The sequence below is a fragment of the Antechinus flavipes genome, chromosome 5 (genome assembly GCF_016432865.1).
Source record: "Antechinus flavipes isolate AdamAnt ecotype Samford, QLD, Australia chromosome 5, AdamAnt_v2, whole genome shotgun sequence".
NCBI classification, from domain to species: domain Eukaryota; kingdom Metazoa; phylum Chordata; class Mammalia; order Dasyuromorphia; family Dasyuridae; genus Antechinus; species Antechinus flavipes.
In genome coordinates, this window is record NC_067402.1 from 198616401 (window position 1) to 198635085 (window position 18685).

General features: G+C 34.9%; 1 protein-coding gene across 1 annotated transcript in view; it reads left to right on the top strand.

The window, feature by feature from the left end:
• Nucleotides 1-18685, top strand: part of CACNA1C (calcium voltage-gated channel subunit alpha1 C) — an 808853-nt gene that overhangs the window by 539338 nt on the left and 250830 nt on the right. The window contains exon 7 of the mRNA XM_052001637.1: nt 10043-10239. Coding sequence (XP_051857597.1) covers nt 10043-10239 — 197 coding nt within the window. The remainder of the gene's footprint in view (nt 1-10042; nt 10240-18685) is intronic.

Here is an 18685-nt window from a genome sequence, read left to right on the forward strand (position 1 = left end):
AATGTCATCTCCTTGAGGGCATGGAGCATTTCCATTTTTTTTCTTTGCTTCCTTATCACCAAGAATAATATATGCATATAGTTCTTAATAAATGGTTGTCATTTGAACTTGGATTCATGCAGCTAGGAGTTTCTAAGGCTAGATTGGAGCCTCTTGGCTCCAAGGTCATTGCCCTATCTATTGTAGCATGTAGCATGTAGCCCAGATCAGTCTTTTATTTATATGTATGTATGTATGCATGCAAACATGCGTATGTATATGTATATATATACATATTTCATTTTAACATTCACTTTTTAAAATTTTGAGTTCCCAACTGTCCCTTCTTCCAGCCACTTCCCCAAAAATTGAGAAGGCAAGCAATATGATATCAATTATACATGTGAATATATATAGAGAGAGATCATGAAAACATTTCTATGTTAGCTATGTTGCAAGAAAAATAAAGTATGTGAAAAAGATATGTTTTAATCTTTAATTCAAAATTTATTAGTTCTCTATCTGGATATAGACAGCATTTTTTTTTCCATGAGTCCTTTGGAATTGTCTTTGATTGCTGTATTGATTACACCAGTTAAGTCTTTCATGGTTGTTTATCAGTACAATATTGCTGTTACTCTATGCAATGTTCTCTGGTTCTGCTCACATTACTTTGCATCAGTTTGTATAAGTCTTCTCAGGTTTTTCTTTTGGGGATTTCTTACAACATAACAATATTCCAACACAATTATACACCCCAACTTGTTCAATCATTCCCTAATTAATGAGCATTGGATGATCATTCTTAAATAAGAGATGTCCTTTTTGACATTAGGCTAGTGACTGCTTATATTCCTCTTTTTTAGATAAAACAATTCTTCCCTTGCTTAAGGTTGGCAGTCTTATCTAAGGAATTACCAGACCAACACCATGGCCCTTATTTTTCATTCATGTTCAGATTCTTACTTATTTATAGCTTGATCTACACCTACATCTAAACCTATAGAACTATGATAATTTGTATGAGTCCATACAAAAGTCTATTTAATCCATAGTTTATTCTCAATTATTTAATTCAGTGGTAGATGATGATATTTACCTTACCACCAAGTAGAGGGCTTGCCCTTCTGCTACGGAAAATGAAGTTTCTTTGCTCTATATAACCAAGACTACAGTTATAACAGGTACTTACTTTTTTTAAAATAGCTTTTTATTTACAAGTTATGTGTATGGGTAATTTTACAGTTGACAATTGCCAAACCTTTTGTTCCAATTTTTCTCCTCCTTCCCCCTACCCCCTCCCCTAGATGGCAGGATGACCAGTAGATGTTAAATATATTAAAGTATAAATTAGATACACAATAAGTATACATGACCAAACCATTATTTTGCTGTACAAAAAGAATCGGACTCTGAAATATTGTACAATTAGCCTGTGAAAGAAATCCAAAATGCAGGCAGGCAAAAATATAGGGATTGGGAATTCAATGTAATGGTTCTTAATCATCTCCCAGAGTTCTTTCGCTGGGCGTAGCTGGTTCAGTTCATTACTGCTCTATTGGAACCGATTTGGTTCATCTCATTGCTGAGGATGGCCAGGTCCATCAGAATTGATCATCATATAGTATTGTTGTTGAAATATATAATGATCTTCTAGCCCTGTTCATTTCACTCAGCATCAGTTTGTGTAAGTCTCTCCAGGCCTTCCTGAAATCATCCTGTATAACAGGTACTTTCAACCCCATCTCTGTCCCACTATCTGTTTTGCAAAATACACATGCCACTAACAAAAGAATTGAGAATATGAATGTTTCATCTCATCATATCATCATTAATAGAATGTCAAGGGAATGTCTTATGGAAAAGAGAATCCCTTTAGAGTTCTTTACTTAATCAATCCAAGACATTTCTCCCATGAGAATCTGTATATAATTTGTCTCTATCACACTTAGCATATCACTTATAATAATATTTAGGATCACAGTTCCTAATCGTGAATAGAGCTGAGGAGTATCCTATATAAAGCCTACTCCAAACCAGAAAAGTTCAGCATATTAAAATAGATCAAAGATCTCATTAGACCAGAAGGAGCATTTAGAGAAAATTTAATCTGACTCTTTCATTTTAACAATGAGACTTTATATACTGTGTAAAATAAAGTACTATACTTTAGTGTTATACTATAGGTTTTTAAATCTTTTCCTTCAAAGAACCCTTCTCTTTTCAGAGCTTTGAATGTGGGTAGTCATTTTTCTCCAAGTTTCCCAACCTGACAGGTGGTGCTAGTCTGTTGATCTGATTTCTAGCTATTCAACAAAAGCACTATGTTGCTAAATCATCTTAATGCTTAAAACTAATTAGAGAAGACATTCCAAAAGGCTGAATGTGTTCAGCACAGTAGAGGAGTACACAACAAAAAATCTGAAGCACTTCGAATCATGCACAATGTGAATTTGAGGATTTGGAGATTTTATATATATGTCATAGATACATGAGGAGACCACCCACATTGAAATACTTCACACTTCTTCACCTACTCACTCTCTGGACTAGCTTACTCATTTTAACCTGCTCTCACACTGTTACATCTAGGTTCCCAGAGAAGAGCAACTTTGTGGTTTCATTCAAACTTTCTCAAAGTCCAAGGGACAGTCCTGATGTGGGCAAAATACTTTCCCCCTATTTGTCACTGTAATGCTCAATTTCCCACTAATGTGCTTTTATTTATATGAAATTAACCACTTACAAAAATGATACTTTTAGATCTGAGATATAACCATTTACTTAAAAAGAAGAAAAAATAAATAATTCAGAAATAATAAATTTACAAAAATTTACATAGAAACCTAGGTCAGATTATCCCATCAACAGTTTTAGTATTTATAAGAGAAAGTGAGAACCTTTATAGTAACATGCCAAGAAGTACATGAATGAGAAAAGCCCACATCTTAAGGTAGGGACTTTGGAACTATAAACTTTGGTATCTTCTTCTATCAGAGGAGCTGTCCATAGTAGCTCTATAATAAAAATAGCTTCCATGTAAAACATATGTTTCCATGGATAAGCTGAGTTGATTTGTTGAGTTGTTTGATTCAGACCTATGTAGATATGACATCTCAGCCAAGCTAGAAAATATTATGTGTCTTCTCTGATTTTCTGCTTTAAAATTGTTCCTCTGCTTAACTGTACTCACCAATAGCAACTGTAATATACATCAGAAGTGTCAAACCTGTAGGCATATTGTAGCCAGAACCAGTTTAAAATGTAATAGGGACTATTTAACAATATTTAACAAATAGGGAATAAAAACAATACAACACTGATAATTCTTCTTTTCCCCGACCATGTCCTTACTTTTGTCATTGAGATATATGATTCTTGGAAGCCAAAAAATTCATTTCGTTTTTCAAATTAATCTCTCTCTATCCTGTGGTAGATGTTACTGGGACCTGCTGATTTGTGTGTTCACATTTTCAAGTGTTCTCTTTAGTGCTTTTTATAGGTACCTATTTTTACAAGATATTCATTGCTTCTTAATTGTTCCCAAAGCTTTTTTTTTATTGTTGCTTGAGACAGATTTAAAATAGCAGAGCAACACTTGAGCCGCCAGATAAGCTTTATGGATATCATCTCTTCCTCGCTTATTAATGAAGTGACTATCTTTCTCATGTTCTCTTCTTTAATGTTATTTGTGATAGTTCCACATATTCTCATCATCATTTGGATATTTCAGGTTCAGCTAACCTTCTCACAGGAAGGTTTCAAACATAACTTTTCTTTAGGTTTGGCTCACTTACTCCAACCTGTTCTCATACTAGCATGTCTAAGTTCCCAAAGATAGACATCACCCATAAGGTTATGTATTCAAACTCTCAGACTCTGAGGGATAACCCTGTTGAGGGTAGTTATACTTCTCATATTCACTACTCTAATTCTTCAATCCCATCCAATGTATATTTTGCTTATGACCAGTCATTCACGATTTAAAAAAAAAATACTTTTAAATCTTAAAAATAATCATTTCTTAACAATAAAGCAAAAACAACAACAGTAATAATGTAGATAACAATATATTAATGCAAATCATAAACAATAAGATATATCACAATAAGCATATAAACCTGGATGTGATTCATCCAGCAATTCATTCAACAGTTATGGCAAAGATTCTATACATAGCCCTTATGAAAAGCTTCACTTTTTTCCATCTCTAGGGGGTGCTGAAGGGCAATTGTAATAATTAATGTTCTATTAAGTCAATTATCTCTGCTACCTATCAGGAAAGCCTTCTATAAACTGATGGCTTATAATTTACCTGCAAATCAAGATGAAAGAAAAAAAGAAGGAAAGAAAGAAAGAAAGGAAGAAATCAAGGAAGGAAGGAAGGAAGGAAGGAAACAAGGAAGAAAGGAAGAAAAGAAGGAAACAAAGAAGGAAGGAAGGAAGGAAGCAAGGGAGGAAACAAGGAAACAAAGAAGGAAAGATAAAGAAAAGAAATGAAAAAGACATCATCCTCCTGATGTCATTGATCTTCTTCGAAAAACGAAGGACAAACAATAGCCAAAGCATCTTTTTAATTAGTTCCCTTGCTACATCTTCAATTCAGGTTCTTCTGGTTCCCAGAAGATAATTTTTTTCTATTTCTCATGGCTTAAATAGGAGCCTTTTGACTCAGTAACTTCCTTTTAATTTAAAAGTCACAACTCCCCAAATTTTCCCTGTCACATTCTTTGTTAAATATGTCAGTCTCTAAATATCTATATGATTTCCCCCTCTCTCTTTTTTTTAAGTTTACTCTCTTTAGTCATAAAATAGTCTGAAAATTAGGTGAAATACCCATCAAGCTCTAAAGTCTCTTCCTTAGTGTTCAATCTCTGGTGGCCTTGAAATTGTGTCTCTATGCAATCATATTTCCTTGTCTTTCTTTGCATCTTTGTAACATAAAACTGTTTCTACATAAATAAGATATCATTCTCCACTTCTCCCAAAGAAATATGAAATCTCACATCTATACCACAGAACATTTTATTTCCAAAACTGTTCAAATCCCATCTGAAAACCATGTTCCTATATACACACATTCATAGTATATTAGTTATATATTATTATATGATATGTTATATGATATATTATATATTTTATACATATATTATAAATAATATTGATATAAAATAGCATATATTCATATATACATATGTGTGTTATGTAATGTTTATAAAATACATATTAGTTATGGAATATATATTATATTATGTATATTACATATAATACATATTAGTTATAGATGTGTGTGTGTGTGTGTGTGTGTGTGTGTGTGTGTGTGTGTGTGTATTAGAACAAACAGGAAACTAGGTGGCACAGTGGATAGAAGCACGTGGCCTGAAGTCAAGAAGTCCTGAATTCAAATCCAGTCTCAGAAAATTACTAGCTGTATGACTGGGCAAACCACTGGTTTGTCTGTTTCCTCATCTGGAAAATGAACTGAAAAAGGAAATGGCAAAATAATTTACCAAGAAAACAACAAATGGGTTACAAAGATCCAGACATGATTGACAATTTAACAATAGCATTAAAGCAAGGTTCTTTTTCTACTCCTATTAAATAACAAAATGTTACTCTATAGCAGCAGCAATATTTTGCTTCCCTGGACAATGTAAATCTCCTCTTCCTTTTCAGAAAAAAAAAAAAAACATTTTTTCTGTCTCTTTCATTATGAAAGTGCTACCTCTCATCTGTAGCTTTAAGAAACTATAGTATGTGCAATGACTGCACCCCAGTAAAATCAAATTGAGGGTAACTGACAGGTCCCCAAAATGTCAGTGACTCAGGGAGATAAGAATTCCTCCAGCAGAATGGGAGAATGAGAACTATTTGTTCCAACATCCATGAAGTTGGCTGAAGCAGGTTAGTCCTATGTAGGCCTTGGAGCTTGGTCAGACATCAGAGAGACCAAGACCATTCAGTGCATCCTTGGCCATCGCCAGTCATCCTGACTTTTATCCTCCCATTGGACTTTGATAACTCTGGAAGAGAAAATGAGGATGAAGACTGTATGGAACTTTACTTAAATCCAGCTCCTGTGCAAGTCAAGACATCACTTTGTGATGTATTCCTTTTAAAAAATGAAGGACAAACAATCTCTTACGTAGGTAAACTAGCTTATACATTCTTCTTATCTACTAGTTTATTAATTTTGTCAAAAAGAAAAGAAATAAAGTCAGTCTGACATTGCCTGTTCTTGGTAAAAAAAAAAAAAAAAAAAAAAACCCACGCTGGCTCTTAAATGACTACTTCATTTATACATGTTTCTCCATCTTCTTTTAATGATCCCATTTGAGAATTTTTTTCTAGGAATTCAAGATAAGATCAGCGATCTTATAGTTACCAGACTGTTCTGTATTTCTTTCTTTAATCAGGATAATATTTGCCCTTAGTTAGTCTTATGGTACCCCTCACATCTTGTGATAATGCTCAACAAGGATGATGTCTGGTTAGCATTCCAAGAGGAAATTCCATATAGTCCCTAGCACATAGACACTTACTAAATGCTTGTTCCTTTCCCTTGTCCTCCCATGCTATAAGTCCCTTTAGATTGGTCTCATCAGATAAATACCATTAGTTCATCTCATAGCAATTTTGTGACTGCAAAATTTCATTCTTTAACTCCTTCCATCTCTTCTGACCTGATTTCTCTTATAGCATTTTAATATGTAATACATCACCTATATTTCCCCATAATCTTTTGAAATCTACTTTTTCACAATGGAGAGGGTTTGTTAGACTATGCAGCGAATTGTCTTCTGTCATAAAGACCAGGATAAGAGGCCTGTCCATTAGGTAATGGCTGAACAAGTTGTGATATATGATTGTAATCGAATATTATTGTGCTGTGAAAAGTGACACACAGGATGACATCAGAAAAACCTGGAAAGACTAATATGAACTGATACAGAACGAAGTGAGTAAAATCAGAACATTGTGCACAGGAACAGCAATAGTGTACAATGAACAACTGTGAGTGACTTACCTGTTCTCAACAATGCAACTATCTAAGACAATCCCAAAGGACTCATAAAGAAAAATGCTATTTGCTCCCAGAGAAGGAATTGATGGTATCTGGGAACAGACTGAAGCATACTATTTTTTCTTTCTCTTTCTTGTTTTGTCCAAGTTTTATTCCACAAAATATTTTACATGTTTGTACATGCATAATCTATTTCAGATTACCTACCATCTCAGGAAGGAGGAGGTAAGAGAGGGATAGAGGAATAGAATTTGGGACTCAAAGCTTTAACCAAAAAAAATTAATGTTAAAAATTGTTTTTATATATAATTAAGGGAAATATTAAAAATTTTAAAAACAAAGGCCAAGTTGGAATAAATACTTCTTCTAGGGTTCCCATTTTTCCCACTTAACCTAGCAACCAATTTCTCATAATTAGTTAAAAACAAACCCAAAATAGAATTCCCTTTATTAATTCTTTTGAAGGAAGGTACTAGAATATGTGCAGAAGACTTATTTCAGGATTTCCTACATCTGCAGTAGAAAGATTTAGAATCACAAAGATCTGAGTACCTGGCTCTTCCACTTATTAGCCATATATAGTGAGCAAATCATTTACATTTCCTGATCAAATACCATGTTTGTGCATTTCTGCCTTACTTAATTACAATTCATGAAAAAAAAAGAAGTCATCACCCCATGGGGTCAATGTTCCTTTTTGAAAATGTAGGACAAACAAGAACTATTTTCTTTGAGACTCAATTTCCACTTATGAAAAATGAAGTTAATAACACTTATACTGCCCATTTCTTGAGATTTTTGTGAAGATCAGATGAGGTTGTAAATAGTGCATTGTAACCATGAAGGACCTATAAAAACATCATCTATGATAAATAAACAACAAAAATTTCTATAATTGCACTATCTTTCCTAGCAGGAGCATCCAACTTTAGGCTTTTATTGAAGATTTTTCCCTTGGTAGGAAATTATTGTTCACTCTTTTTTTCTCTTTGAAAAGAAGATTTGAAACTACAGGCCCAGAAATAGCAACACTTCAACATAAGGAGGTGCTAGAAGCCATTTTCACTTCAGCCAAACTGATGGAGGGAAGGAAAAAAGTAAAACTTTTGAGATAGTAAGAAAATAGATAAGAAGGAAATGTGGCACACTTTAGAAAGGGTTAGAGACTTTTCTAGTTCAATTGTATATTAAATTCTAGTTTAATTATATATTATTTGCATAAGTCTCTAGGGAAGTAGATGAATACCTTATCATCATAAGTAAAAGTGGAATCCAAAATTTGAGGGAAGCCAATCTGAACTCAAAATTATTGAACCACAGAGGCTAGAAATCTCCTATTTTCTGCCGGAGATGACAAACCTCAGAGCTGAAATTCTGAAAGGATCAAAGAAAAAAAGATTATTGTCCTTAGTAAACTGTAATGTTCCAGTTGAAAAAGCTGAGTAACACTCAGCCAAACCAGAGACTGGCATCCCAACTGCCCATCACTGAATAAATACTGAGAGTCTCAGGAAAGATCCCGTCTAGCAGAGATGCTTCCTTCACTGGAGAGTCCAGTGTATAAGGGCAATATCTGTTTAGTAGCCAAGTGACCTAACTAGCCCAGGCCAGTAACAGCTGCCCAGCATATAATAGCCGGCCCAGATCAGATCATCATCAGCTACTACTCAGTCAGCCCAGAGGGATTATTACATCATTTACAAAAAATATGTTGCAAACATTTGGGTTGCTTTCATAATAGTGAAAGGAGAAATATGTTGAAATAACTGTCCCAGGACTGAGAAAACTTCTGAATAAAGTCAATAATCAAGATCATATTATTGCTATTGTCAATTGTAATCCATTTTTAGTTGGGAAAATTGGCTTGAAGGTCCTTTTTTTTTTTTAACTATTGTTATTACCTGTCAGTAAAAAGTGATGTGCCTAATTTCATGTGTGTGGGAATCACATAATATTATTTTCCATAGAGACCATTGAATTTTTAAGCTTAACTGACAGTTATTATAAAAGCATAGCATCCTGCTTAAACTTACCAATGATTAGCCTTGATAGAGTAACCATAGGTATTCTAAGTTTTACCAAGTTAGCATGTCATGTTAACCAATTCCATGAGAAGAGACTGTCACCAAAACAGCAAAAAACATTATCCCACAAGAAAAAAAAGGGAAAAATAATAATTTGGTGTCTTGTATGATTGGCCAAGTTATCTTATTGTGGAATTCTCTGATGTGATAGAGGTTAGTTGTAAGATGCTAATAAGATCACTGCAAAAGGATGTTGCTAGGGGAATGGTAAATATAGTATGCATATATAAGCAGGATTCTAATTTATGATGTTTTTAACAAAGCAGAATATAAGTTCTAGAAAACAAAAAGTTAATCCTCAAAAATTTGAAATGACTAGACCAGGTTCTTGGGACATCATGAATCAAAGAAAGAAAAGTGAAATATGTGAGTTTTCATTTAAAACTTTTTAGATAAGCTGTTTGGATAATAAAATGCTGAAAAGGTTTCCTAATACCATATCCCTTGACTCCAAAACTGAATATACAGAGAAAAATGTCAATAAACTCTTCAAAGAAAAGTCTACTCATATCACCAGTCATTATCCCTCTTCCCATCATCATTATCTATCTGAAGGAACTTGGCAGTGCACTATGCATCCTGGTGATATAAATGTCATCATTATTACTGTATTTTTATTGCTCAGAAGAATGTAGTGTTAACACAGCATGGCATCCAGGTACATTAAATCAGTTGTTGAATCTAAAGTCTCCTAGTTGTATGGCAAATATCCAAAACGATTATTTTCTTGAATTGGTGCTGGCTTATGATAAACCTTAGTTATTCCAGTTGTTTAACGTGCAAAATCATCCCATCTCCAAGAAGAAAACAAATTTCATGTATGTTGTTATTAGTCTTATTATTTTTATCATGCACCTAAACCTCATTTTTTTCCTAACTCTTCTCACTTTCTCTCTCTCCCTCTCATTTCTTTTCTTGACTCTTGCCTTTCCTTCATTTCCTCTGGCTACCTGAGATGCCCCAGTAGAAGATGACCCTTCTCCTTGTGCCCTTGACACGGGACATGGACGGCAGTGCCAGAATGGCACCATATGTAAAGCAGGGTGGGATGGACCCAAACACGGCATCACCAACTTTGACAATTTCGCCTTCGCCATGTTAACTGTGTTCCAGTGCATTACAATGGAGGGCTGGACGGATGTGCTGTACTGGGTATGTATCTGGAAACCTGAGATCCATGGGGGAGAGGAAGTCAAAGATCTGTCATTTTGTTTGGGGGATTTTTGAATAGTTGACTTAGAGGTCACAATGTTAACAACTTCCCTTTAAGTAATACTTCTGTTTTTTCCCTTTTCCCTACCTAAATGCAAAAGCATAAGTGTTCTTTTTTTTAGGGCTATAAAAAAACAATCCGGCCTTCTCTCCTAAGAAGAAAGATCCCACATCAAAACTAGAATTTTCTTTGCATTTCATTGTATGACAATTATGATCAATGGATGCACTCTCCCACTTTCTGATGAGCTAATAAAGCTCATGTTAAACTGGGCATGAGCTCTGTTCCCTTTCTGTGGAATGCATGCTTTGTGGAAGGATATATATATTGTTGACCTGCTATGGTAATTTTTGATTGGTCACCCATAACAGAAATTGCATTAAAGATGATTATTAAAGTCAATCAGTCAGATGATCACTTCATAGCCAATTATCTTTGCTACCACTATTACCACTGGTGATCATTTGGGAAATGCAATGTTAACTTAACATAGTACAGGCATTTCAGCAAGACACCAGAGCACATGTTTCATGGAAAGGGATCACAGCCCATGTCCAGTGCTATGGGAAGTGACCCCGTCCAGCAGATTTGTGAGTCCATTGATCACCACCTACTATAGCATTTTGTTGAATTTTAATTCTTAAATTAATCTTGTTATAACATTCTAATCATTCATTAATCTAGTACATAGGTATTGATTTTTACTGGTGCCTTAATGATAGATCTCTTTATATGATAGATCTGAAAATGCCACCTTTTTAATTTACACCAGTGTGTAATGAATTTCTAGTTCCCTAAGATGTTTAGCTTTTGTTTTCCAACAATTAAAACTAGCTATATTGCATGTCATCTGTTGACCCTTATGGAAAGCTAGCTTAAGATCTCCATGAAACATTCCCCTATAGTCAATACACATCCAAATTGACACAACTTTTCCTCTAAATGGCATCTTATCCTGATAAGGCAAAGCCTATTTTTAGCAGAAACTCCAGAGAACCTAGTATTTCCTTCTTCAGGATGTGGTATCCACATGGTCCCTGTGTGGGACACTAATGTATTCTGCCAGCACTGAAAGCACCATCTTCTCTAGAATTTTGCAAAACAATTGGAATTCATGGAACCTGCCTAAGTCTTCACAGGAAGCTGGGTAGAGATACTATGAATAGAGTGCATATGTACAAGTGGTCTTGTGTCAGAGTGAACTGAATGTTTGGTGGGGAATAACAAAGCATCTAGACAGTAGAACTGAAACCAAAGAAGTATCAGGATCTTTCTGCTTCAGAAAGAATATTCAAGGAACAACATCTCTTCTAGAGAATTTCATATTGGAATAATATTTCACGGGTTCAGGTGCCAAATCCTCCTGATTTACAAGGCTCCTAATTCCAATCCCTATATTTCTTTTCTTTTTTTTTTTTAATTTTTATTTAATAATTACTTTATATTGACAGAATCCATGCCAGGGTAGTTTTTTTTTTTTTTTACAACATTTCCTTTGCACTCGTTTGTGTTCCAGTTTTTTCCCTCCCTCTCTCCACCCCCTCCCCTAGATGGCAAGCAGTCCTTTATATGTTGGATATGTTGCAGTATATCCTAGATACAATATATGTTTGCAGAACCGAACAGTTCTCTTGTTGCATAGGGAGAATTGCAATCCCTATATTTCTTGCAGTTGATCAACCATAGGTGGATGTTTGCCCTCGTGTAGAAAATCATTTAGGGTCATTCAAAACCAATCAAAACATTGGTCTAATTTTGACAAAGAACTTAAAGTCATACAAATATCATGTTACAAGCTAAGTCAAAAATAAACGCATTAGAAATTATTTGTGAGACCATAGACTAAGACATTTGTTTGAATCATCTTAAAAGTCAACTAAATCAGTTCCCAACTGGACAAGTTTCTTCTGTTAAATAAATTATACCAAAATCTACCAAGTTTTTGAAAAAATTTTGGTCCTTCCTTGTATCTTAGTAAAGAAGGATCTTTACTTCAACATGCACAGGGGAAAAAAAAAAAAACAAACAAACAATTATCTATCTACAAATGAGAAGGTTATAAAATACATGATTTATGGGACAGCCCATTAAAAGTTTATCACATGAACTTCAAACCAGTGTCTTAGGTTGCTATGGCAATACCTGTCAGTATTAGATTGGAATGTGAAGGGCAATATAGAAGTGGGTGGTTGGGAGAGGGGGGCTGGGAGAATAGGTATAATTCATTTTGGTGACAACCCAGATATAAATTGTGGTCTTTCATCCCTCTCTCCCTTTTCCCCCAACCCAAGTCACTGGTACCTCACCAGCCAGATGTGGTATAGAGAAACACTGTCATAATGACACCCTAAGTGGGGAAAAGTGAGAAGCATATTAACTGCAACCACCAATTTTCAGCAGCTGTGTTGTGCTTTCTCCCCTGGAGTTTCCAATACTCAGAATGGAAATGGAAGGCATTTTAGAGGTGAAGAAACAATCAGGGTCCCAAGGAATATTCCTCTTTGACTATTGAAGGAACCTTTCAACAAAGGCTCTATGTATATACATACATGCATGTGTATATGTATGTATATATACATATACATATATACATACACACTATATATATTTGTTCTTGGGGGGTTGGGGACAATATTTTAAAAGTATAATGAAATTCTACATGTGTGTATAGGTGTATATATACTTTTTTCTTTTTTTTTAAAGCAAGAGAGAAAGAGACAGAGAGACCACATGTATAAATATGTTACCTATATCACCTAAAAGAATTTCAATCTTCTGGGGTATTCATGATGAGCTGGGTAATGCTCCAGCCCAAGGCTTCTGCTTACAATTTCACTGTTTCCCCTTTTTTCTGTTCCCTCTTTTTTCTGTTCTCCTCTCTGCCTCTAATTTATTGCAACTATAAAGTGTGCATGAACACTTACACTCCCCAGGCCAATTCAGAATGTGATTTCTATCTCTTATTGGTGAGCAAGCATTTCCATTCAAACCAAAGAAGTCAGTATGGTTTCAGTCAAAAGAGGCTAAGAAATCAGTTCATGATGGGAACTACAGTTAGAAAACTAGCTGTGAATTAGAACACAGAATATTTATATTGTATCCAGAACGACTTAATTGCATGTTTCTAGGTGGCAAAACTGTTCCTTAAAACCTTACAGAAACAAGGTTCAGTGGCTAGGTACAGACATATTCTGAACTGCAAGGGACATAGAAATTTTTCTCTAAGAAAGATAAGCTCTTATTTATGATGATAGAATGTTAGTTAATCTCTTATTAAATGAAAATAAATTTTAATACATCAAGTAAAAGATACATATAAAGTACAAATAACAGTTTTCATTATTGAGATTTTTAAAAAATCATTCTGTGTGTGATGTAGTGGATAGAGCACCAGCCCTGAAGTCAGGAGGACCTGGATTCAAATCTGCCCTGAAACATTTAACACATCCTGGCTGTGTGACCCTGGGCAAGTCACTTAACCCCAATTGCCTTAGCAAAAAAAACAAAAACAAAAACAAAAGCAAAAAGAAAATCATTCTGTGACAAAATAAGGAGCTAATATCTGAAGTTTACACATGAAAAGTAATTTTCTGAATTCCTGTTTTTAGTAGACTGACCAATCCTTTCTGTTTATAACTCATGCAATTTAAATTACTTTGTCAGCTCAATCTTGTGGCTGTTTAAACATGTACACATGTATATTTTAAAGCACAAATTATATCATATGGCCAATGGGCGCCATACTTCTTGATGAAACGTTCAGCCAGTATCCATTCATGGAAAACAAAATTCTTAGAACTGTTGCTTCTGAGAAAGGAGCAAAGACCAACAATTTGGGTAATTTTAAGTGTACTTGAAGGTAGAAAATTAAAGGTGCACCCTGATAATTTGCATCAATTGTAGGTGACCTTTGTGATGCAGCCTTGGTCTCAATTACCTTAAAAGGTAGCCAAGGTCATCTTCACTACTTAAAATGCAAATCCTCATCAGCTGCAAAAATCATCTTTTCTCATATTCTGTATATTGGGAAGTTGGGGCAGAGGAGAGAAAGAGAAAGAATCCAAAATGTTAAAACATTCAAAATAAAGGATTCATAAAGGATTTTGAACATCACCAGAGGAATGTGCTGCTCCTTCTTCAAAAAGAAATGGAAAACTTTAGAAGTTAAGTGGGAGGCTAGGAATTTGCATTTTCTTCCATCTCTGGCAAGCATTCCTGGCCTAACCTGTCCTAACCCTCAAGCTTGAATGTGTCTATTTTAGCTTCCCTAAGGCACTTTTGCTTCTTGTATTCGGGAGTCTGCCTGTTTTCTGTGGGGCTCTTGGCTGCTTTCTGTGTCCTAGACACAATCTAGAGCTAGAATTCCATAATGATTGATCAACTGTAGGGTTTTGCCATGTAAGCAGAAGGAGTGGGGTAAGGAGGTCCCAGAAAAAATGTGTTTAAGTTGAGCTTATGAGACATGCCCTGGGGACTCAAGCAGCTCCGGGAACCTCCTTTCTCTTACCAACGCCTATTACTACTTCCTTTTCCTTATTAACACTGGGGCTGATTCAGAGACCAAATTTAGCAGAATCTATGTGGGGAAGTACATCCAGTGTAGAGGAATGGCCCAGGGCATTATGTCTTCTGCCAAAGTATTAATACTTCTTGGCAGAAAAGGCACTAAGGGTCAAGTTATTTATCTAGAGGTTATTCTTCATTCGGTAATCTGCTCTGGATGTCTGTAGATCTGAAAAAAGCAAAAACAAATGAGTGGAAGCTGAAGATTTTGAAATTAAGCCACTTTTAGCTTTGATGATCTACCTTCTGGAGGAAGGGTGTTGTTTTCTGGCTTCGAAATGAATCATTATACTTTCAGATTGTACACATCTCTTTAGAAGATGAAAAATTGTGGGGCTCTTTAGTGTTCAGAAGGAGAAAGAACTGTCTTGGTGCTAGAACAATTAATATTAAAACATTAACTTCATTTCTTCCTTGATTTAAAAAAATACATACATACATATAGATATATAGATATGCATACACACATATAGTCATAGTCTTACTTTCTACAGAAAAAATATCCACTTGCTTTTTTTTTATTATTTTGGAAGGGCCATAACCAGGAAAAGAATAACTCAACTTTATCTTGGCTTAAACAAATTTAGAGGCATGTTAACATCTTTTTTTCTTTTTACTCTTTTATCCACATAGAAATAACTGAGTTTCTCTAAAGAATAAGTCATTAAAATAGATCCCTACAAAATGGCAGCTACTTCCTACCCAACTCAGTGGTTTATACCTGAGGGATATCTCCCTGACCTCCAATTAAGGACATAATTCAATTCCATTTTTTCCAGATTTAAAAATTACTAATTATGGCTCTAGATTTTGGTGTTGTTGCACTTAAACAAAAGATCCTGACAACAGATGTTCTTTTGATGGCTCAGCTCTAGGAGTCTGTTTCTTTTATATTTCTATAAGAAAAAGACAGGGACTGTACTAGTTTTTTCACTGATATGGGGAACTCCTAAATGAGGAAATTCCTTCTACCAATGAAATTGAAAATCACTGTGTCTTTTTACCCTTAAAAAGTTGTCTAAACAAAACTTTTTAAGCTGTGGATCACAATTCCACATGGAGTTATATGAGGGGGTTGTGAAATTATGATTTATAATCAGTAAATATTTGATTTGTACACCTGTTTTGTATACCTATATACCCAGGGGTCACATAAAAATTTCTCAGGAGAAAATGCATCATGAAACAGTTTAAGAAACCCTTGCCTAGCCCATTTAGAATTTAAATGACTCACCTAAGGTCACAAGATAGTACATGACAGAGGCACAAAGAAATTAAACCCAAGACTTTATTGACTTCAAGATCAGCTCCCTACCCACTATGTCACAACAGATCCAAGGCTTTCACAGAGCAATAACCCACACTGAGTTCAAATTTTGATAAGAAAGCAGTGGTTTTAGTGACTCAATTACAAAGTATTTATTAAATGAATGCTATGAACCTGGCACTAAGGTGTAATATCATCATTGAATCATATTGAGTGCAGGGGGAATGGGATGTAGGAAAAAGAGAACAAGAAATAAGCACATTAAAGTTTAGTTGTAATAAAGTGGGGAGGGAGATTCAAGAGAAGGAAAACGGACCATGATTCCACAATATAGGTGTGTTCAAACTGACTGGAGAATCTTAGATGCCTTCACAAAAGTCAAGAGGACAAAAAAGTCTCGTTCCTGGACATTTGAGTGGTGACCTCTTGCTTTTTCTTAGTTATAGCAGCAAACCCTTTTGTCATTGCTTTGCAAGGCATCTCGTAGCTGGCAACAAAACTATGTCCTAGCCAAGGCAGCCAGAGCTTGCCCCAAAGGCACAAAAACATTTGTACGCCTTTAGTAAGTATAAGCAACTCAATTTAGCACTGGGTTTGTGCTAATTAAATTATTAATATTAAACAATTAAACTAGGAAGCTTCCAAATGGTAAGTTTCTTTCCCTTCTCCTTCCCCTCTCACTAAGACTGCCTTTAAAAATTGATTTGAGAGGGCAGTTAGATGGCATTCTGGGTAAGAGTACCAGCTTTGGAGTCAGGAGGACCTGAATTCAAATGAGACCTCAGACACTTAACATTTCCTAGCTGTGTGACCTGGGCAAGTGACTTAATTCCAATTTCCTTACAAATAAACGAATGAATGAATAAGTAAAAAAGGAATGAATAAATAAATAAATTAATTTGACAGTATCTTTCTTGGGAACTTACCATGGGATGTATTTATAGTGCTTGCCCAAGCATCAGAGTTGCTGGTTACAATTGAGCTCTGACTTCCTCAGTGTGCTTACTCCTGCTAACAGCAACCATGATTTTCTACATTTTTCCCCTTTATGTCAATCTTTATACTATTTTAGCTAAAGTTGAAATTCAGAGTAATGGTCAAACTAGAAATCTATTCAAAGGATCCTAGCAGAATTAAAGGTGAAGAAAAAAATATTTCTAGGACCCTAACTAATTCTCCATCTGCCCTCAGCCATCTCTTCATCCCAAATTATCTGATTCGGGCATTTAGAAGACCTTAAGAACAACAGTCTAATTTCTTACTTTGATTTGTTTTTTGTTGTGTTTTGTGTGTATTGACAAGTCAACTGTCAGCTGTCATTTCTAAATTCTCTTGTCATTTTTTGTGCATATTGCAATGTACCACAAGATGATTTCAGCCACAAACATGCACATACAGTAAACTTTTGTCTTACTGCTGCCAAAATATCACTTGTCTGTGCTAAATTATTGCAAGTTTTTTTAATTGTAAGCAGTCTGAATTCAGGTATTTTACTCTATTGCCATTTCTCCATTTCTGAAGAAATCTTGAGAAAATCAATTTTCCTTTTTTCAGTGTGGTAGAATTAAAATTCATTTCTGAAGAATTAAGAAATACTGACATAGTGAAACTGAATTATAATAGTGTAATGCCAGAGAAATTGAGGCAAGATAGAGATTAGAGAGTTATAATATTTTATTTGAAAGGGAGAGATTTACTGGGACCAAATGGATCCATGGTTTGGTCCCAGGGCTCTGAATGAGACTATTGTCTCCAAGAATCCAGCAAACAATGTAAGTTCTCAATGATATATATGTATGTATATATATATATATATATATATATATATATATATATATATACTCACACATGTGGCTCAGATACAAGAGGTAGACAAAGGGAGGGGCAGAGTGAGAGCACTGAGGCCCTATCAATCTAGTTCTGACAGATGGGGGGAGGCATCTTGATAAAATGGTATCTGATATTCTAATAGATTGGGATGGGGAGAGGCATTCTGATATTCTAAAATACAAAATCTTTTATCCTGATCAAATATTCTTATGATTAAGAGGGAGGGATGGTTTTGCAGGATTGAGCAGAACAATTGAGGCAGAACAATTCAGGGAAACTGAGTCAGGATAATAAAAAAGAACTGTGGCACAGCAATAGTAACCCACTAACAATTATAAAGAAAAAATGGAAACAATTTTCTTTTTCCTTTAACTCATTAAAAAAATAGAATACTGAAATCTAACCTGAGATGAGAAAGAAATTTGATCCTAATGGGATTAAGATCTTAGAGTTAGTGATTTTTTTATAGGAGGATTTTAAATCCTTTTCATTTTAGGGCATTAACACTTCAGTGGACTCTGCTACATAAACTGGAGGATTAGGTGTCTAAAAAAAATAGCTCAGAGGAGAAGTATCTATTAAATTGGCAAGAAATTTATTCATTCAAAATAAAAGTTATTTGCTCATAACTATGATTAGAGATATCAAAAATGGATTTGCCCTTCAAAATCCTATATCCTGACTGAGCAGGCAAGAAATTCCGATGGAGAAATTCCTAAAGCAAT